Here is a 14,647-nt window from a genome sequence, read left to right on the forward strand (position 1 = left end):
TGTTACATTGACTCATTAAGTGATTCTGATGACCTCTGTAGGGCCAACATAGAATTCCTTCTCCCAGTTTCAAGGACACCACTTCACCGACATCCCGTTGACTATAATCAATACCAGATAGGCAATATTCTATGTAAAACAGCAGGGAAATTCAATAGCTATGTCCTTTCACCAGTTACCAGCCATTTATCATTAGTGATGAACATTTCTCAGGCATGAGTCTTTAGCATTAAGAGCAAAGAGTTCCAGAAGACTCATTTGCATAAATACTTTCATGAGTGTTGCAGTAGGAGATCCTTTAATAAAGCCAAAAAGATTTTATTTTATTGAGTACTCTGTGAATTCAGGCTGCTAAGGAAAAATTTCTCAATGTGTTTTTTTTCCCCCTACACTGACATCTAGAAATATGAAGAACCGGGTCATGTGGAAGAGGAGAGTGAGGAAGAGGAGGAGGAAGAGGAGGAAGTAGAAGAAGACAGCTCTAGTGATGACTCAGATGACAGTGAGGAAGAGGAGGAAGAGATTGGCAAGGGCAGAGGTGGGCAGAATGGCCCCAGGCAAGCCCAGTTGGAATGGGATGATTCAACACTCCCTTACTAGACTAGTCCATGGTCCCAGGTATATCCCTTTTGTAAACACCAATACAATGTATTCCTGAGTCCAGTTACACAGAGACTATGAATTTGATGACAGGATTTCAAAAGTCTTGCTCAGCACAGCTTCATAAAATAACTTGACCCTTTGCTCCTGGGGGCTGAGAAGGCCCAGGAAAGCACAGATGACCCAGATAAGTCTCACATAGTCACTGAGAGCTCTACATTTAGCTTGCCCATCTCTTGACCCCAAATGCCTCTCTCCATTTCCTATGGGCTCACCAAATTCCTGTCATTCAATCCATAGAGTTTTGCCTTTTCTATTTTTTCATATAGGAAGGTTCTCCTGCTTCTGATGTTCTTTATTTCTGCCAGGCCAAATGCTCCCTCTTGCCCTTGGGTTTCACTTCACTGTGTGTCTGACTAAAGATTCTACTTTGATCACAGTTCAGCATTGTGACTGGATGAGTGGCAGTGGGTAAATTCTGCTCATGGTTGCCTTTTCTTACCTCTTTGAAAGGTCAATGTTTTATGCAGAAAGGTTGATTGAACTTCATAACCCAAGTTTATATTGTTAAGGAGACAAGATAACACTTATAAAAGGAATTTGGAGGGGGGTGGGGAGGGAGAAGGGAGAAGATATTACCTACCATCTCTCTGGGGCTATGTTAGCTTCTACAGAATATCAATAACAAAGGATCATTCTTTATTGTCGGTCATGAGCAGTAGAACTGACCTTCAGCCACAGATGAGAGACCCTACAATGAGCACTCTCAGATCTGTACAGTTGTATTGTTACAGAATCTGACTACATAATGCTACCCCAGCTGGGAATCATAGGTTCTGGGACTACTGTTTCTTCAGACTAGAATTTAAGGATGGTGGAAATGAAAACAAAATCCAGGCAAGGGAAAATGTTTCATTTTTACCTGCTATAGGATTATACAAGAACAGCTAGGATTTACAGGGAGGACGGGATGAAGGAGGTAGTTAATAAAATATGAGTCCCTGTTGGTTGGGCCATTATCTTTTCAGTCAAATGGTGGCACAGAATTTTGAAAAGCATCACCTAATAAACATACCCTCCTTTGTATCACCATCCCCAAGGCCCCTTATCTCCTCTTTCTTGCTGTCTTTTCTTTTGATAAATGGGGCTTCTCAAAGAATATTAGGACACGGATTGAAATGCCTGGAATTAAAAACGAAAGCTTAGAATATAACAGCTAGAAACTAGAAGCATATTGGTGACAATATCATCTGCTTATTCCTCCCCACCACCTCCCAAAAAAGTTCAAAATACCAAAAAGAAAGCAAACACATCAGTACAACCTGATAAATCTGGGGATTTTTTTCTCTCTTTTTTTAATGTAAGGAAATCTCTTTGATCTCCAGCATATCACGGACACCTAGTGAGGCAACTGTTACCATGGTAACTAGTCTAGAATCTTTTGTAGCCAACAGAATAGCAAGTGTGGGCATGGAAATGCTGTATGACATCCTAGAAGACTCCTTAAGAACTTTAACTTGTGTTCATTCCATCTACTTAGTTTGTGCTTTCTCCCCACCACCATGTTTTCAATCTTAGGTGAAGCTTCCCACCATCCTCTACCTCTTATAGAGAGACATCTCTTGATAGGTTCTGTATGGAAGAAAAATGATCAACCAGCCTTTGAGATTTAGGTTTAAAGACTAACCAAGGATCTTTTCTGGCTACACTATCTATACCCTTCCTGAATTAAAGGACAATCAAATGTAGAATTGTAAAAGTCTCTAAAGATTTTCTAGGACATCCACCAATGCCAAAATCCCTGACAAGAGATCTCTATAACCTTTTCACAAAAATTGGGGTTTATTAAGGCCAAGTCTGTGAGCAAAAAGTTACCACCACCACACTGGTATGACACCTTGGATCTTGCAAAGCAATTTTTCATGGCCATTCTCAGACAGATAACTACCATATTCCTACCATTTTACAATTCAGGAAATTGGATTAAACTTGGAAATTGGTGACTTGCCCAAGGTCACCCAGACCTAAAATGCTCATCTCCTAACTCTTACCTGGTGCTTTTTATATCACACCACACTGTCTAGACCTGGCAGGGCCACCACTGACAGCTTGTAGATCAGATGAGATATTTGTAAAGTGCTTGAATAATAGTACCTGGTCTGTAGTAGGTGCTTAATAAACATGTGTTCCCTGTCCTAGAAAAAATCCTTTTAGAAGAACAGAAGGTTTGGGTTTCAATTTCTATTAATGGGAAATAGACCCTCCTATTGTAAAAATGCACAATAACCACATACTCAGATCTGCTCTAGCAGGATATCGACTGAGGGGAGAGGGGATGGGGAATCTGCAAAAGTCAACCCATCCTTACGAATGAATTACTTGGAGACAAATGGATTCAGATACCACTGAATTCTGAAGTTTCCAGCAAGTAAAATTAATAAATAATAACTTTTTTTTAAAACAAACCTTTCTGAATTAGAATTTGATTGAAAACATGTTCAATTTTATTTTTACAATGACTTCCCCCCTCCCCTTTCCATTGCTCAGTGATTTCTTGTTTGCAGAGAACTCGTTTCTTGGTGCCCTTCAGTTGTCTCCAATGGCTCTATTACTTATTCATGGTTGAATGAGTATGTATGAGCACTTTGAAATATTTATATTTCTGTTATTGGGGGGAAATTAGGTCACAGTGGCACATTACAGAAGTAGCAAAGATGGATCATTTTATATGTTAGTGGGCAAAGAGATCCCATTTGTAATGGTAACAGGTCACAAAGTACTCTCCAAGTTTTGTTTGTTTAAAATTATAATGGCCATGCTAGCTTCCAACAGAAGAAATTAGAACCCTGCTAAGTCAGCAAGCACTCATCATTTTCCCAACACTGTGCTATTTGCACTTGGGAGGGGGCAGGAGAAGGAAAAACAAAAGGGAGATACACAAGATGAATTTGTAGTCTGATTAGGGCATTACACTCTACATACCATCAAGCATAATGGGGAAAAAAATAAAAACATTTGGATGTTTCCAAAGAGCCATATTCTTGTCATGTAGATTGTTTCTAAACAAAGGAGTAACTTTTTTCCCTTCATCTGTGTGTAGACACAGCCTCATACTTCTTTTTAGCCTACCACTTTGACTCTGTCATCCAATGAGCAGGACTGAATGAGTAACCAAAGTCTATAACTAAGAAGTTCCCAAATCAGCAAAAAATGAGACCACTCTGGATATTTCTACCACCTAACCAATACAGTGAGACAATCTGCCATCATCATCTTCCCAAAAAGCCTAGAACCATTACATTTTGATAGATTTAATCCAACTCTGTAGACGTGTCATCTGTAGTAATGTTCATCTAAATTCCTCAAAAGAAATCATTTCCCTGATCTCAGTAAGTCTAGATGACTTTTAGATTTCTGCCTTCTTGAACTATTATTTTTTCCACTAGTAGCTTGATTTCCCTGCTCAGGTATAGGTTTGGATATACATATGTATCTATAGATAGGTAGGTGCATATACATATGTGCATGTATACATATACACACACACAAAAAAAAGTTGTGATATGAATATGGGCTCCCCCCCAACCCTGAGAATGTCATTGATGTGTTCTAAACAAGCAGTTTTCCCTTCATGCACTAACATCTAATTCATTGAAATTCTACTGCAGAGACTCCCAGCTCTAAAATCCAATGACTTACACTATTTGTGTCATACCACCACAATTTGGATTTTTTTTAAATTAAAGAAAAAAAGATAGGTTTGTGGAACTCTGCCCCACTCATTACATTCATATGGCCCAGACTTATTCAAGACCTTGGATCTATAGCCAAAAACAGTAGAATGAAAAGTGCCAGCTGGTGTTTCCAGGTGTTTTAGGCCACTAATCAAATGGACAGGTCAGTCATTAAGATGTTCAAAATAGGGGCAGCTAGATGGCAAAGTGGATAAGCACCCGCCCTGGATTCAGGAGTACCTGAGTTCAAATCTGGCCTCAGACACTTACTAGCTGTGTTACCCTGGACAAGTCACTTAACCCCAATTGCCTCCCCCCCCAAAAAAAAAGATGTTCAAAATAGTATTTAACAGTTAATTGGGGAATTTTCTGTAATCACCCCAAGAATAAAAGATCAGGGAATGCCAGACATGAAAGGAACCTTAATAACCATGTAGTCCAACTCCCTCATTTGCTAACACAGGAAACCAAAGATCAGAGAATAGGGACTTGCCCAAAGTTACACAACCAGAGGAAGAGCTGGGGTTTGAACCTGGGTCATGAGGATGACATTCATAACAGTGTATGCAAAGACATAAAAACTCCAATTTGCCAGAATAAAGCAAGTCAAGTCATTCAAAGTCACACTCACTGCAGTAAGATGGACTCATCTTTACTACATCCTCAAAACAACTATAGGAATGATATGCTTTGAACTTGATCTAGGCCAAGTTCCAGAATGAATTCTCATGGAATCCAATCAAATCCAGGACAAACATTCCACAGTGAGGGAAGAAAAACTAGCATTCAGGGAACCAAATGATCAGTAAGAAGTCATTCCATTGAGCTACAGCATTAACTACCCAAGGCCAGTTAGCTCCCCAGACACTGCTGAGCCCATAATGATTTCCATGTAGGAGTGTTCATTAGCACAGACTTCTTTTCATTTCAGCCCTGCTCATGATATAGCTCTAAAAATGATTCTAAAGACTTATGCCTGTTTAAATCAATATCAACATAATCAGTGGAAAGTGCTACCCAGTGGACTTTAAAATTAGCAACCTCCTTTGCTCAGTGAGAGAGTATTAGTAACAGTAAAGGGGAAAAACAATCCTTTTCAAATATGCATTCATTTAAATTAATCAAACAGGTGGCAGTGATGAACAGGATTTACTTATCTAAGAGAATCCACAAGTGGAAAACAAACAATTTGGGGGCTAGATGAATGTCACACCCTTTGGTGAATTCCCAAATCCTCCCAATATATACCTTAGCTGGCTAAGAATTGTGTAGTATGTTGCTCCCTGATACTGCTCTTGTACATTTATTGAAGGTGACAGGATAAAACTCCTGGCCCAATTTAATTTTCATGTAGCCATTTTCCAGTAGTTTAGCTGGAGGCAAAGGACACAAGTAATGTAACTTGGGCTGTCTCCTCTGTCACCCTCATTTCCCTGCCTTTATTTGTTTTACCTTTATAAATTTCTTTTATAGTATTCTCCATATTTTGCACCAAGTAAAAAGGAAAGAGGGAGCTTATGAGGGCAGTGGCTCAGATCCTGGTCTTGACTCCTTTCCAGGCAGACAAAGCTAAGACAAAAAGGTCAGCTGTGACAGAATTAAACACATATCTTGAAGGGTCAATTAGCAGATGGAAATAGCAGTTTGCTAATATTTAGTGGTCTTGTTTGATCATCAGCATTCTGCAGCTTTCCTGGGAGCAGGACAGGAATAGCCCTGGAGAGATTGGAGATGTGGCATGGTATTCAACCTGCATTTGGCTTCCAGGCAGTCCTCTGTCATAAGTCAAGGATGCAATTAGCATTTCTAGGTCTCCTAGCCAACATTTCAGTAAAGAATGCTTGGTTAGATTTCAATCTAATTGGCTTTTCCAAAGAGAGCCCTGACCCTTTTTATGGTCCCCTTAACTCCAGGTGCTCTTTAATGGGATTTCAGCCTGGAATCGCAATCAGAGGACTTCTGGGATTTGCCTCTGATTGGCAGGCACCATGACATTGATATGAGAGTCTAACGTGTGTGCCTGCCAGGGTAATTGAAGTAGGAGAGGCCTTCCTCTGATTTCAAAAAATATCCCCTCTTCTCCATGGGGGAATCCCATGGGAGAACCTTCCCTCGCCCCCACCCTCCCCCTCCCACACCCCAACAACTAAAGCTGAATGAGTTCTAGATCTTTTCTGGAAGACAGATTTTAATTGGGAAAGGTGGCCAAGTACTGTACTAAGTGCTTTATAAATATTATCTCATCCCCATTTTACAGTTGAGGAAACTAAGGCAAACAGAGGGTTACTCGACTTTGCCCAGGGTCATACAGCCAAGTAGGTATCTGAGGCCACATTTGAACTCGGGCCTTCCTGACTGAAGGCCCAGCATTCTAACCAGAGTACCACCTAGCCACCTCCAGAGAAGGTAAGAAAACAGGAAGACACTGAAAGGGAGGAAAGAGATAAGACCAGGGAGACAAAGACCCAGAAACGAAGGTAGATGTCATTGAAGCATGCTTTTCACTTATTTTGTGATCTTGAAATCTCAGAAATGAGACTGACCACCAGACTGGCTTGTGTAAGGGTAAATCACCTGTGTGTCTATGTGTATGTATGGGTGGGGGAGAGGAGGAAGGGAAGGAGGTGTGCACAGCAAAGAATATACACACTCTATGAAGTAATAATGGGAAAGAGTTGCCACTTTCCATCACCACCTCAGGTGGTTTCTATCTCCCAGGAGGTTGAATTTCTCACAATGAGTTTAATCTATTCTAAGTATAGACAACAGATGATGGGGGTGAAAAACAGATCTAGTAGGAAAAAGTTCACATCCTCTGGTTGACTGGAAGAAATTGGTGGGTTGGCAAGCTTAGCCTACTCTGCTACAGCAGTACTTCAGCATCTCTCAGGAGCATTCCTGTTCAATCAGTGAAGCAGAGAAGGGTTGACCATGCACAACATCACAATGTAGGCAAAGTCTGAATCTTCCACATAACCTTTTCTCCTTCTCTGGTACCCAACTAGTCTCTCCACCCCCTAGCAAAAACTTTCTACATCCCCTAAGCCCCATTGTAGCTTGTCCACCCTCTATCTCAACTCCTGGAGAGCTAATTCTCTGTACCTTTCAAGGTCAAAATTCAATAATATGATAAAACTAATAATGACTATGTAAAGAGAGGAGAAATACTACCCTTCCCTGCTTCACATCCCCACCCTAGGGTCTTTCCTTCTTTTCCAAGAACCATTTTGCCTTTTTTACCATGATCTTTTAGAGCCAATGCCTAGGTTTAAACAGTACTAATGGCAGAATTTCAGGTGCCTTAACAGGCAGATGGTGGAAACATTTGGAGACAAAGCTTAGCAGGATTAACTAATGTGTACTATTCCCCAAAATGATATATGCATTTGTCTATAAATAGGGCCTGCCCAGTAAGAAGATTCTGAACTATAGCACATACTCTGAACCCAACACTAAGCAATCAGTTACTTTGTTCAATGGGTGGTGGCTTCCCCCATTTAAATTTAGGTTGGTAGTTGTACTAATAAGACACACCTTCCCCTCTCCCACTCCTCTCCATCCTGAAAAAAAAAAAAAACACTTTGTAGCTAGAGATGGTTTTCTGATGCTGTGTTGGCCATAATTAAACAGTTCCCTCTATGCCTTTAGCTTGTGCTCATGCTTCTGAGCCTTGTTTATGAGCAACAAGCAGCTAAAGCCAAGCTTTATTAGAAAATAATTAAATTGTAAATGCAGAATCTGAATCATTAGAAAAAAATTACTTCAATGCTCATTCCACCCAGCCTTTGTACATCACTGAGAACAGAGACGTTCTAGGAAGGAAAAGAAAATCCTCCCACAGTTTATTTAAGGAAGTTGTTAATTCAGTGTATTGAGCCTTGCCTGGGCAGCCATTTGTAATGGGGATTGTGGTATGCAGAGTCACAATTTACACAACAAATTGGATGGAGAATAAATGGCTGCTTTTGGAAGGGCACTCACTCATTCTAGTAGTTACTACGAGTGAGGAAAAACATCAAACACTGCAAGGTCCATTTAGTCTGTCCCAGGCTGTTTTTATACCTAAAATTATATGGTTTCAGGGACCAAGGAGGATAATCCTCCCTACTATTCCCCTGATACCTGAAATTCCATAATCAGAGATTCATTCCTTTCACACTGAGAGTTACTCTATTATAAAATGTAACACCTCCTCCCCAAAGGGATAACTGTTTAGGCTTATTGGTAATTAGATAGTGTATGAATCAGTTATTAGGTCTTTAACCACATCAAGAGTTGATAAAAGGGAAAGAAGAGAAGACTGTTGCTTGAACAGGAAAGGGATTGGGAGGGCAAAAAAAAAACCCATAAAAACCAGAGGAGATGCTGAAGACATTTTTTTCCAATTTCACAGTTTTGTAAATGGTAGTGCTGATGGTATCAGAGGTATATAGGCAGTCACTGGAATAGTGAGCGAAATGATGCCCCAGTGCACCAGATTTTTCCCATGAATCAAAATTCAAGACCTGTTCCAAGTGAAGGGAAAGCAACTTCTCTGCCATAACTAATGGCCCTCAGAGGCATCACCATCATCTCCTAGAATGTTATCATCATCATTACACACAAGTGCCCCCTTCTAAACCCGACATTGGCAACATGCATTTAGCCTACATAATTGTAAAAAGGGCCTTCTGATGGAAGATAGTCACTTTAGGTTCTGATAGTGCCCTGGCCTCATCATTATGAATATTATTTATGGGACTATAAAAAAACTAGCTAATTGGGTTGTTGGAGCCTTCTAGATGTTTGAGTTTGATGTAAGTGGGAGGTAATTTGAGTATAAAAGTTCAAGTTTTCATAAACAGAAAAGGTAAGTTAGGGTAATACTTGATTCACAAAAAGATCCATAAAAGATTCTATTTCAATATCAAAATACTTTAACATATAGCCCGTGATTTCAATTTTTTAAAAACTCTCTCCACAAGGACCTCTTATTTAAGTTATTTCTCATAATGCAGCTAGTATCAAAGCACTGTGCTATAAGAAGAATCATCTTCATATTGTATATAGAAGACAGAATACTCCAGAATGAAAAAAGTCAAAAGGCCATAAAGATGAACCCTAAAGACCATACATAAAGATAAACATGATAAGGACTCTTGAACCACAACCCTTACCTCTCCCATTAGACTGTACTTGGTTATTAATCTTATTTTTAAATAAAGAAAACCATTCCTCAGGGCCTGAAGTCAGTTGTTAGATTTTGTGTGGTATAAGTTAAAGCTCATAGTCAAAGTTGATCCACTTTTTTTTTTTTTTTGCTGGGCAATGAGATGACATGTCCAGGGTCACACAGCTAGTAAATATCAAGTATCTGAATCCGGATTTGAACTCAGGTCCTCCTGAATCCAGGGCCCATGCTTTATTGACTGCTCCACTTAGCTGCGCCCTCATCTACCATTTTCTTAAAGCTTCAACTACTTGCCATTGCATAACTTCTGCTGTCAATACACTGTAGTATCAGGTTGAAAAACATCTGAGGCCAGTTTCCTTCTAGATAAAGGGAGCTGATAAAAAGGACTTTTAGAAGGACAACATTTTCACTATCCAACATTTTGTATGTGTTGGGTGGGAAGTCAGGGTGAGAGATGAGCTCAGAAGGATTGGCCCCTTCCTCAGTGGGAGGAATGAAAGGATTTGGGGAACGAATCCTTGGGAAACAGGAACATAAAAGGGCAGGGAACACAGAGTCTTCCTGTCAAAGGAAAGGAAATCCATAACTTTTTAACAATCTAGGACCTTTCAGTTGCTCTTTGCCCTCCCCCTTAAATAATCAGATTTACTGCAAAGGAGATTTATCAAGATGAATTACAACTCCAGACCTTCTAAATGAAACAAGGACAGTGGGCATATTAAAAGTAGAAATGCAGACAGTACATATTAATCATAGATAACAGAAACATGCCAGCTTTAATGTCTGTCCCCCTTTATCTTACCATTAAGATGCTTCCTTGCAATTTTTATTTCATAGAATTAGAGACTATTAGATATAAAAGTCATGGTATATATCCCCCTACATTTTCTGTGCTCCCCATGCCCATCCCCATTTTATATATGAAGGAACTAAAGGTAAGAGAGGTCAAGCAACTTGATCAAGGTCACTTGGAACCTGAAGCTGGCCATCCTGTTTCCCAGGTATGTCTTCCTTCCACTATAATAAATACACCTCTAAGAACAAAAATGAGAAAGATACAACCTTTCTTCCTTTTTTCACAACTGAAAACATTGTGTAAGTTGAGGTTTAAAAATGATGGAACATAGGTTTGTAGAGCTGAAGAATTTGTCTGTGTGACTAAGTATTGTGACCAGAAAGAGTAGAGTTAGTTTTGGATTTGTCTGTGGACTGGCTTTTGCTCAGAATGCTCATTTTTCTTGTCCTGGGTATGTCATGTATATGAATTTAATGTGCATTCCTTTCCCCTTGAGAAAAACAAAAAAACATTAGCCCTGGTAACTATAGAATGACTTAACTTATCTCACCAACTGGAAATTGAAAACCAAACCCTCAATGCCAGGACATTTATAGAAGCCTATAATGGAGAAGATAGTCTGAGGGATTTAAAAAAAAAGTTTTTATACTAATTTTTCAGCTACAAACCCTCTTTGAGTTGAAAGGAAGAAAAAAAAGAACTAAAAATAGTTGAGGGAAGTTAAAAAAATAAATATAAAAGGTAGATAAAGATGAAGTTAGAGGATGGATAGGGATGTGAATGGGTAAATTGACCCAGATATTAGTACTAAACCAATAAGGCATAAAAGAGTAATAGAAGGCTTAGGAAGCCACCACTTTAGGCAGAGTATCAGATGTCAAGATTATGGAGATGTCGTATTGCTAATGATTAATGGACATTTGAATTCATTTGGGTTGGGTAGATAAAATCTTGAAGAAGAAATCATTTGTCCACTTGACCATAATGGGGGGTGGGCTGTTGCATCGGAACAATCATTTCAGGTGTCAACTATTAGCAACAAGGAGCTGATTGAACAATTATTTCAGTCCTTAACTGGACAGGATGTGTGGCAATACAGCCAATTGTCTGACATCAGCCAAGGTTTTTGGACTAGTCATCCCAAATCGGGTCACTTCTGTGTGATGTAGAGACTTGCATTCAGCCACGAAGAAAAGTAGTCTGTAGGTTTAGAAATGAAGCCAAGCATAGAGATTAGAGGCCGAGGAATTAGTAAGTATAGAGCTGTTTGAGTGTTAAATTGGTGACTATATGAATGTTGTTACTAGACTGATGATAGAAGTAGCTGATAGGTTGATGATAAATCAGAGTGCTCTGGCTGAGCTTTTTGGTGCCTGGGGTTTAATTAGTGGATTAGTATGGAAAATAGAAGAGGTGGGTAAACTATGCAGTTGTGATAAATAACCCTTTGTTTATGTGGACTTAGATTATTTACATATTAGGCCAACCCACTGGGTGTGAAAGATTTGGATAGTCCCAACTATATTATAAACTGGAGAACAGGGGACTGTGTACTACAAATCTGTTTCCCTCTCTATAAACATCTGGCAACGTTTTTGCACATAATGCCTCAATATTTCAAAAGATTTGTGATTTCATTAGCATTTGTATTCCACTGATAAAATCACTTGATAGAGGATTTTTGAGGCTTTTCTCTTTGTTGTTGTTGGTTCACTTTTACATTTTGTTTGGTCTGAACCTGTTATTCACATAGGGAGCTCCTAGTGTGGAAACTGCACAGATTCAAATTGTCTTTAACTTAAAACCTTAGAGACTTGCCTGAGGCACTGAGGTACTTGTCTGCACTTGCATGGCTTGCATATGTCAAAGGAAGAAACTAAAACCAGGCCTTCCCAGACTCCAAGGTTGGCTCTCTATCCATCATGCCATGTTGCCTCTTTCAGTGACCAAAACCATTCATGACCTGGTGGTCAACCCTTTGGAGAGAGTCAAATTTAAGTAGGCGTTCCTCAGAGAGCAAACATGTGGTCTGTTCTTAAGCCCTTTCTTGAAGCCTTTCCAGCTTTGTAGTACCTACGACAGCTACTGGTAGAGATTTCAAGAAGCCAGGGTCACAACACATTGAAGCATCAGAAGAAGATTATATGATTATATATAAGATTATATGGTCTCATTAAGAATTTGTATATTGATTGATAGCCCAACCCAATTTGCCACATATGCAGAGAACCTTGGAGTAGCAGTGACCCCAAAAGTTTTAATGAGGTAATAGTGGAGGAAAATGTCTGAAACTTTCTGACCCTGTCTCATCTACACAGCCTACTGGGCTGTGTAGTGTCTAGTGAAGTCCACTAGACACAACAGAATGTTCAACCATCCAAATGCTCTGATTGGCTAGAGTGATTAAGTAATTTGATAGAGAGTAGTTGAGAGATCCTGTTGAGTTGGAAATTCTCAAATGTCTACACAAAATCAATACATCACTTCCAGCTAGAAAAGTTTTAGGGATCCCATGCTATAAGAACCACCATCTCTGACTTTGCCTGAGAAAAATTGTCTTGCTTTATGAACTTTAGCTATATTTTTTTAAAATATATTTATTTCTTAAGATTATGCAGATGGCCCACAAGTTTCTTCTCTTCCCCCTTTTCTCTCCCCATCTCTTCAGATGTACAACATACATTTCCTTCCTGAGCTACTAGTAAAGTGTAAGGTCTTTGAAGGCTGGTATTCATTTTGTTTTTGTATCTCCAACACTTAGCACAGTGCCTTGCACAAATTTAGGTGCTTAATAACATGCTTACAGGATTGAGTAGCAAATGAAATTGTAAGAAAGATGTTGGGGTAAAAAGAGGAGAGAGGGATTTAGGTATTTGCTGGAGGAGGCACATATTCATGCTGGGAAAGACACAAATCATCCTTGTACCTAGGTTTTCATAACTCCATTTTGGTCCCTTTCACTCACCACAAATTAAGCCATAGTACTTAATTCTCTTCAGAAGTGTCCCTTGGGGGCAGCTAGGTGGTGCAGTGGATAAAGCACCAGCCCTGGATCTAGGAGGACCTGAGTTCAAATCTGACCTCAGATACTTGCCAACTTACTAGCTGTGTGACCCTGGGCAAGTCACTTAACCCTCATTATCCTGCAAAATAAAATAAAATTTAAAAAATAAGTGTCCCAGGTAAGGGACTTATGATCTCTAGGTAGCCTCCTCACCCCATCTGTGATGACAGGAAGTGTGTCAGGGATGAAGAAGAGCAGGGGGGGGAGGGGGCCTCCAGAGTCCTTTGAACTGTCTTAAGGAGCCTCTTTAGCATAGAAAGGATGTTCATTTTGCTAAATATACTGTCATGTGAGGCTGTGAGACTTAGAACAATTCTAGGACTGTCAGGTTACAAGTGGCTAAATATATTTATAGATAAGTGAATCTGATCTAATGTGTACCAAGAAGCAGATGAAATAAACAATGTCGTATGATTATTTAAAAAGCATAATCCTGATTGAAGAGTGATTGTAAAACCTAAGCTGCTTATATTCAACCTTTTCTTTCCTATTCCTGCCCATCCCTTCCCTGTACACAATTAACCTCCTACTGCTTAATTTAGCATCACATCTAGTCCAATTTGGCAAAGAATATTTGCATTGAAAATTCAACTTTGTGTGGTGAGACTTTTTGTCTTTTAAAACATTGTATACCAATCCATGTTTGAATAACATGCTGAAGTTGCAATTGTTGAGATTCTAACAATTTCACGATTTGTTAAGTGATTCTTCAAAACAGCCCCCTGATTTTCAACTTTGACCTGTAAATGTCTACAGACAGATTCATTTCAGTGGTCACTATGGCACTTTCTGTGAATTGGCCAATAAATATGATTTTGGAATTTCACAATGAAGATTTTTGTCCTGGAGTTTTTATTTAACTGCTTGCGTGATTGTATAAAATAAAGTGAATGTCCTCATCTTGTGTGAATTTCTGGGACCTGTCCCAAGACTGAATTTCCCCTTCAGGTACATTCATTCACACTGTTTGCATGTATTGGTGGAGGGGAGGGAGAGAATGAGAGCAGGGTGGTGATCATAAATCTCACTAAAAAGAAAGTTTCCACTGATGTAGGATTATCCAGCTCTCTCTTAGGCCTAGCTCAAGGCAGCACTGTTACACTTCAGAATGACTCTTGACAACAATGTTTACTAGGGACCAAGAAATGGGGGTACTCAGTCCTAAATGATTGGAGTTGGTATGCAAGACAACTCTGTTGTCAGAGCCCTCTAATAAGATGAGGAGATGAAGGCTTTGTTCCAGGGCCCTAAGGCGCTCCTCCCCTGGCCATCATAGTGTC

At 39.6% G+C, this 14,647-nt stretch overlaps 1 protein-coding gene across 1 annotated transcript in view; it reads left to right on the forward strand.

Annotated features, from left to right (window-relative positions):
* The window catches only part of CLSTN2 (calsyntenin 2), a 983,983-nt gene extending 969,783 nt beyond the window's left edge, over nt 1–14,200 (forward strand). The window contains exon 17 of the mRNA XM_043992716.1: nt 403–14,200. Coding sequence (XP_043848651.1) covers nt 403–600 — 198 coding nt within the window. The 3' untranslated portion in view covers nt 601–14,200. The remainder of the gene's footprint in view (nt 1–402) is intronic.
* Nucleotides 14,201–14,647: the final 447 nt, after the last annotated feature.

This window comes from Dromiciops gliroides, chromosome 3 (assembly GCF_019393635.1).
Source record: "Dromiciops gliroides isolate mDroGli1 chromosome 3, mDroGli1.pri, whole genome shotgun sequence".
NCBI lineage: Eukaryota > Metazoa > Chordata > Mammalia > Microbiotheria > Microbiotheriidae > Dromiciops > Dromiciops gliroides.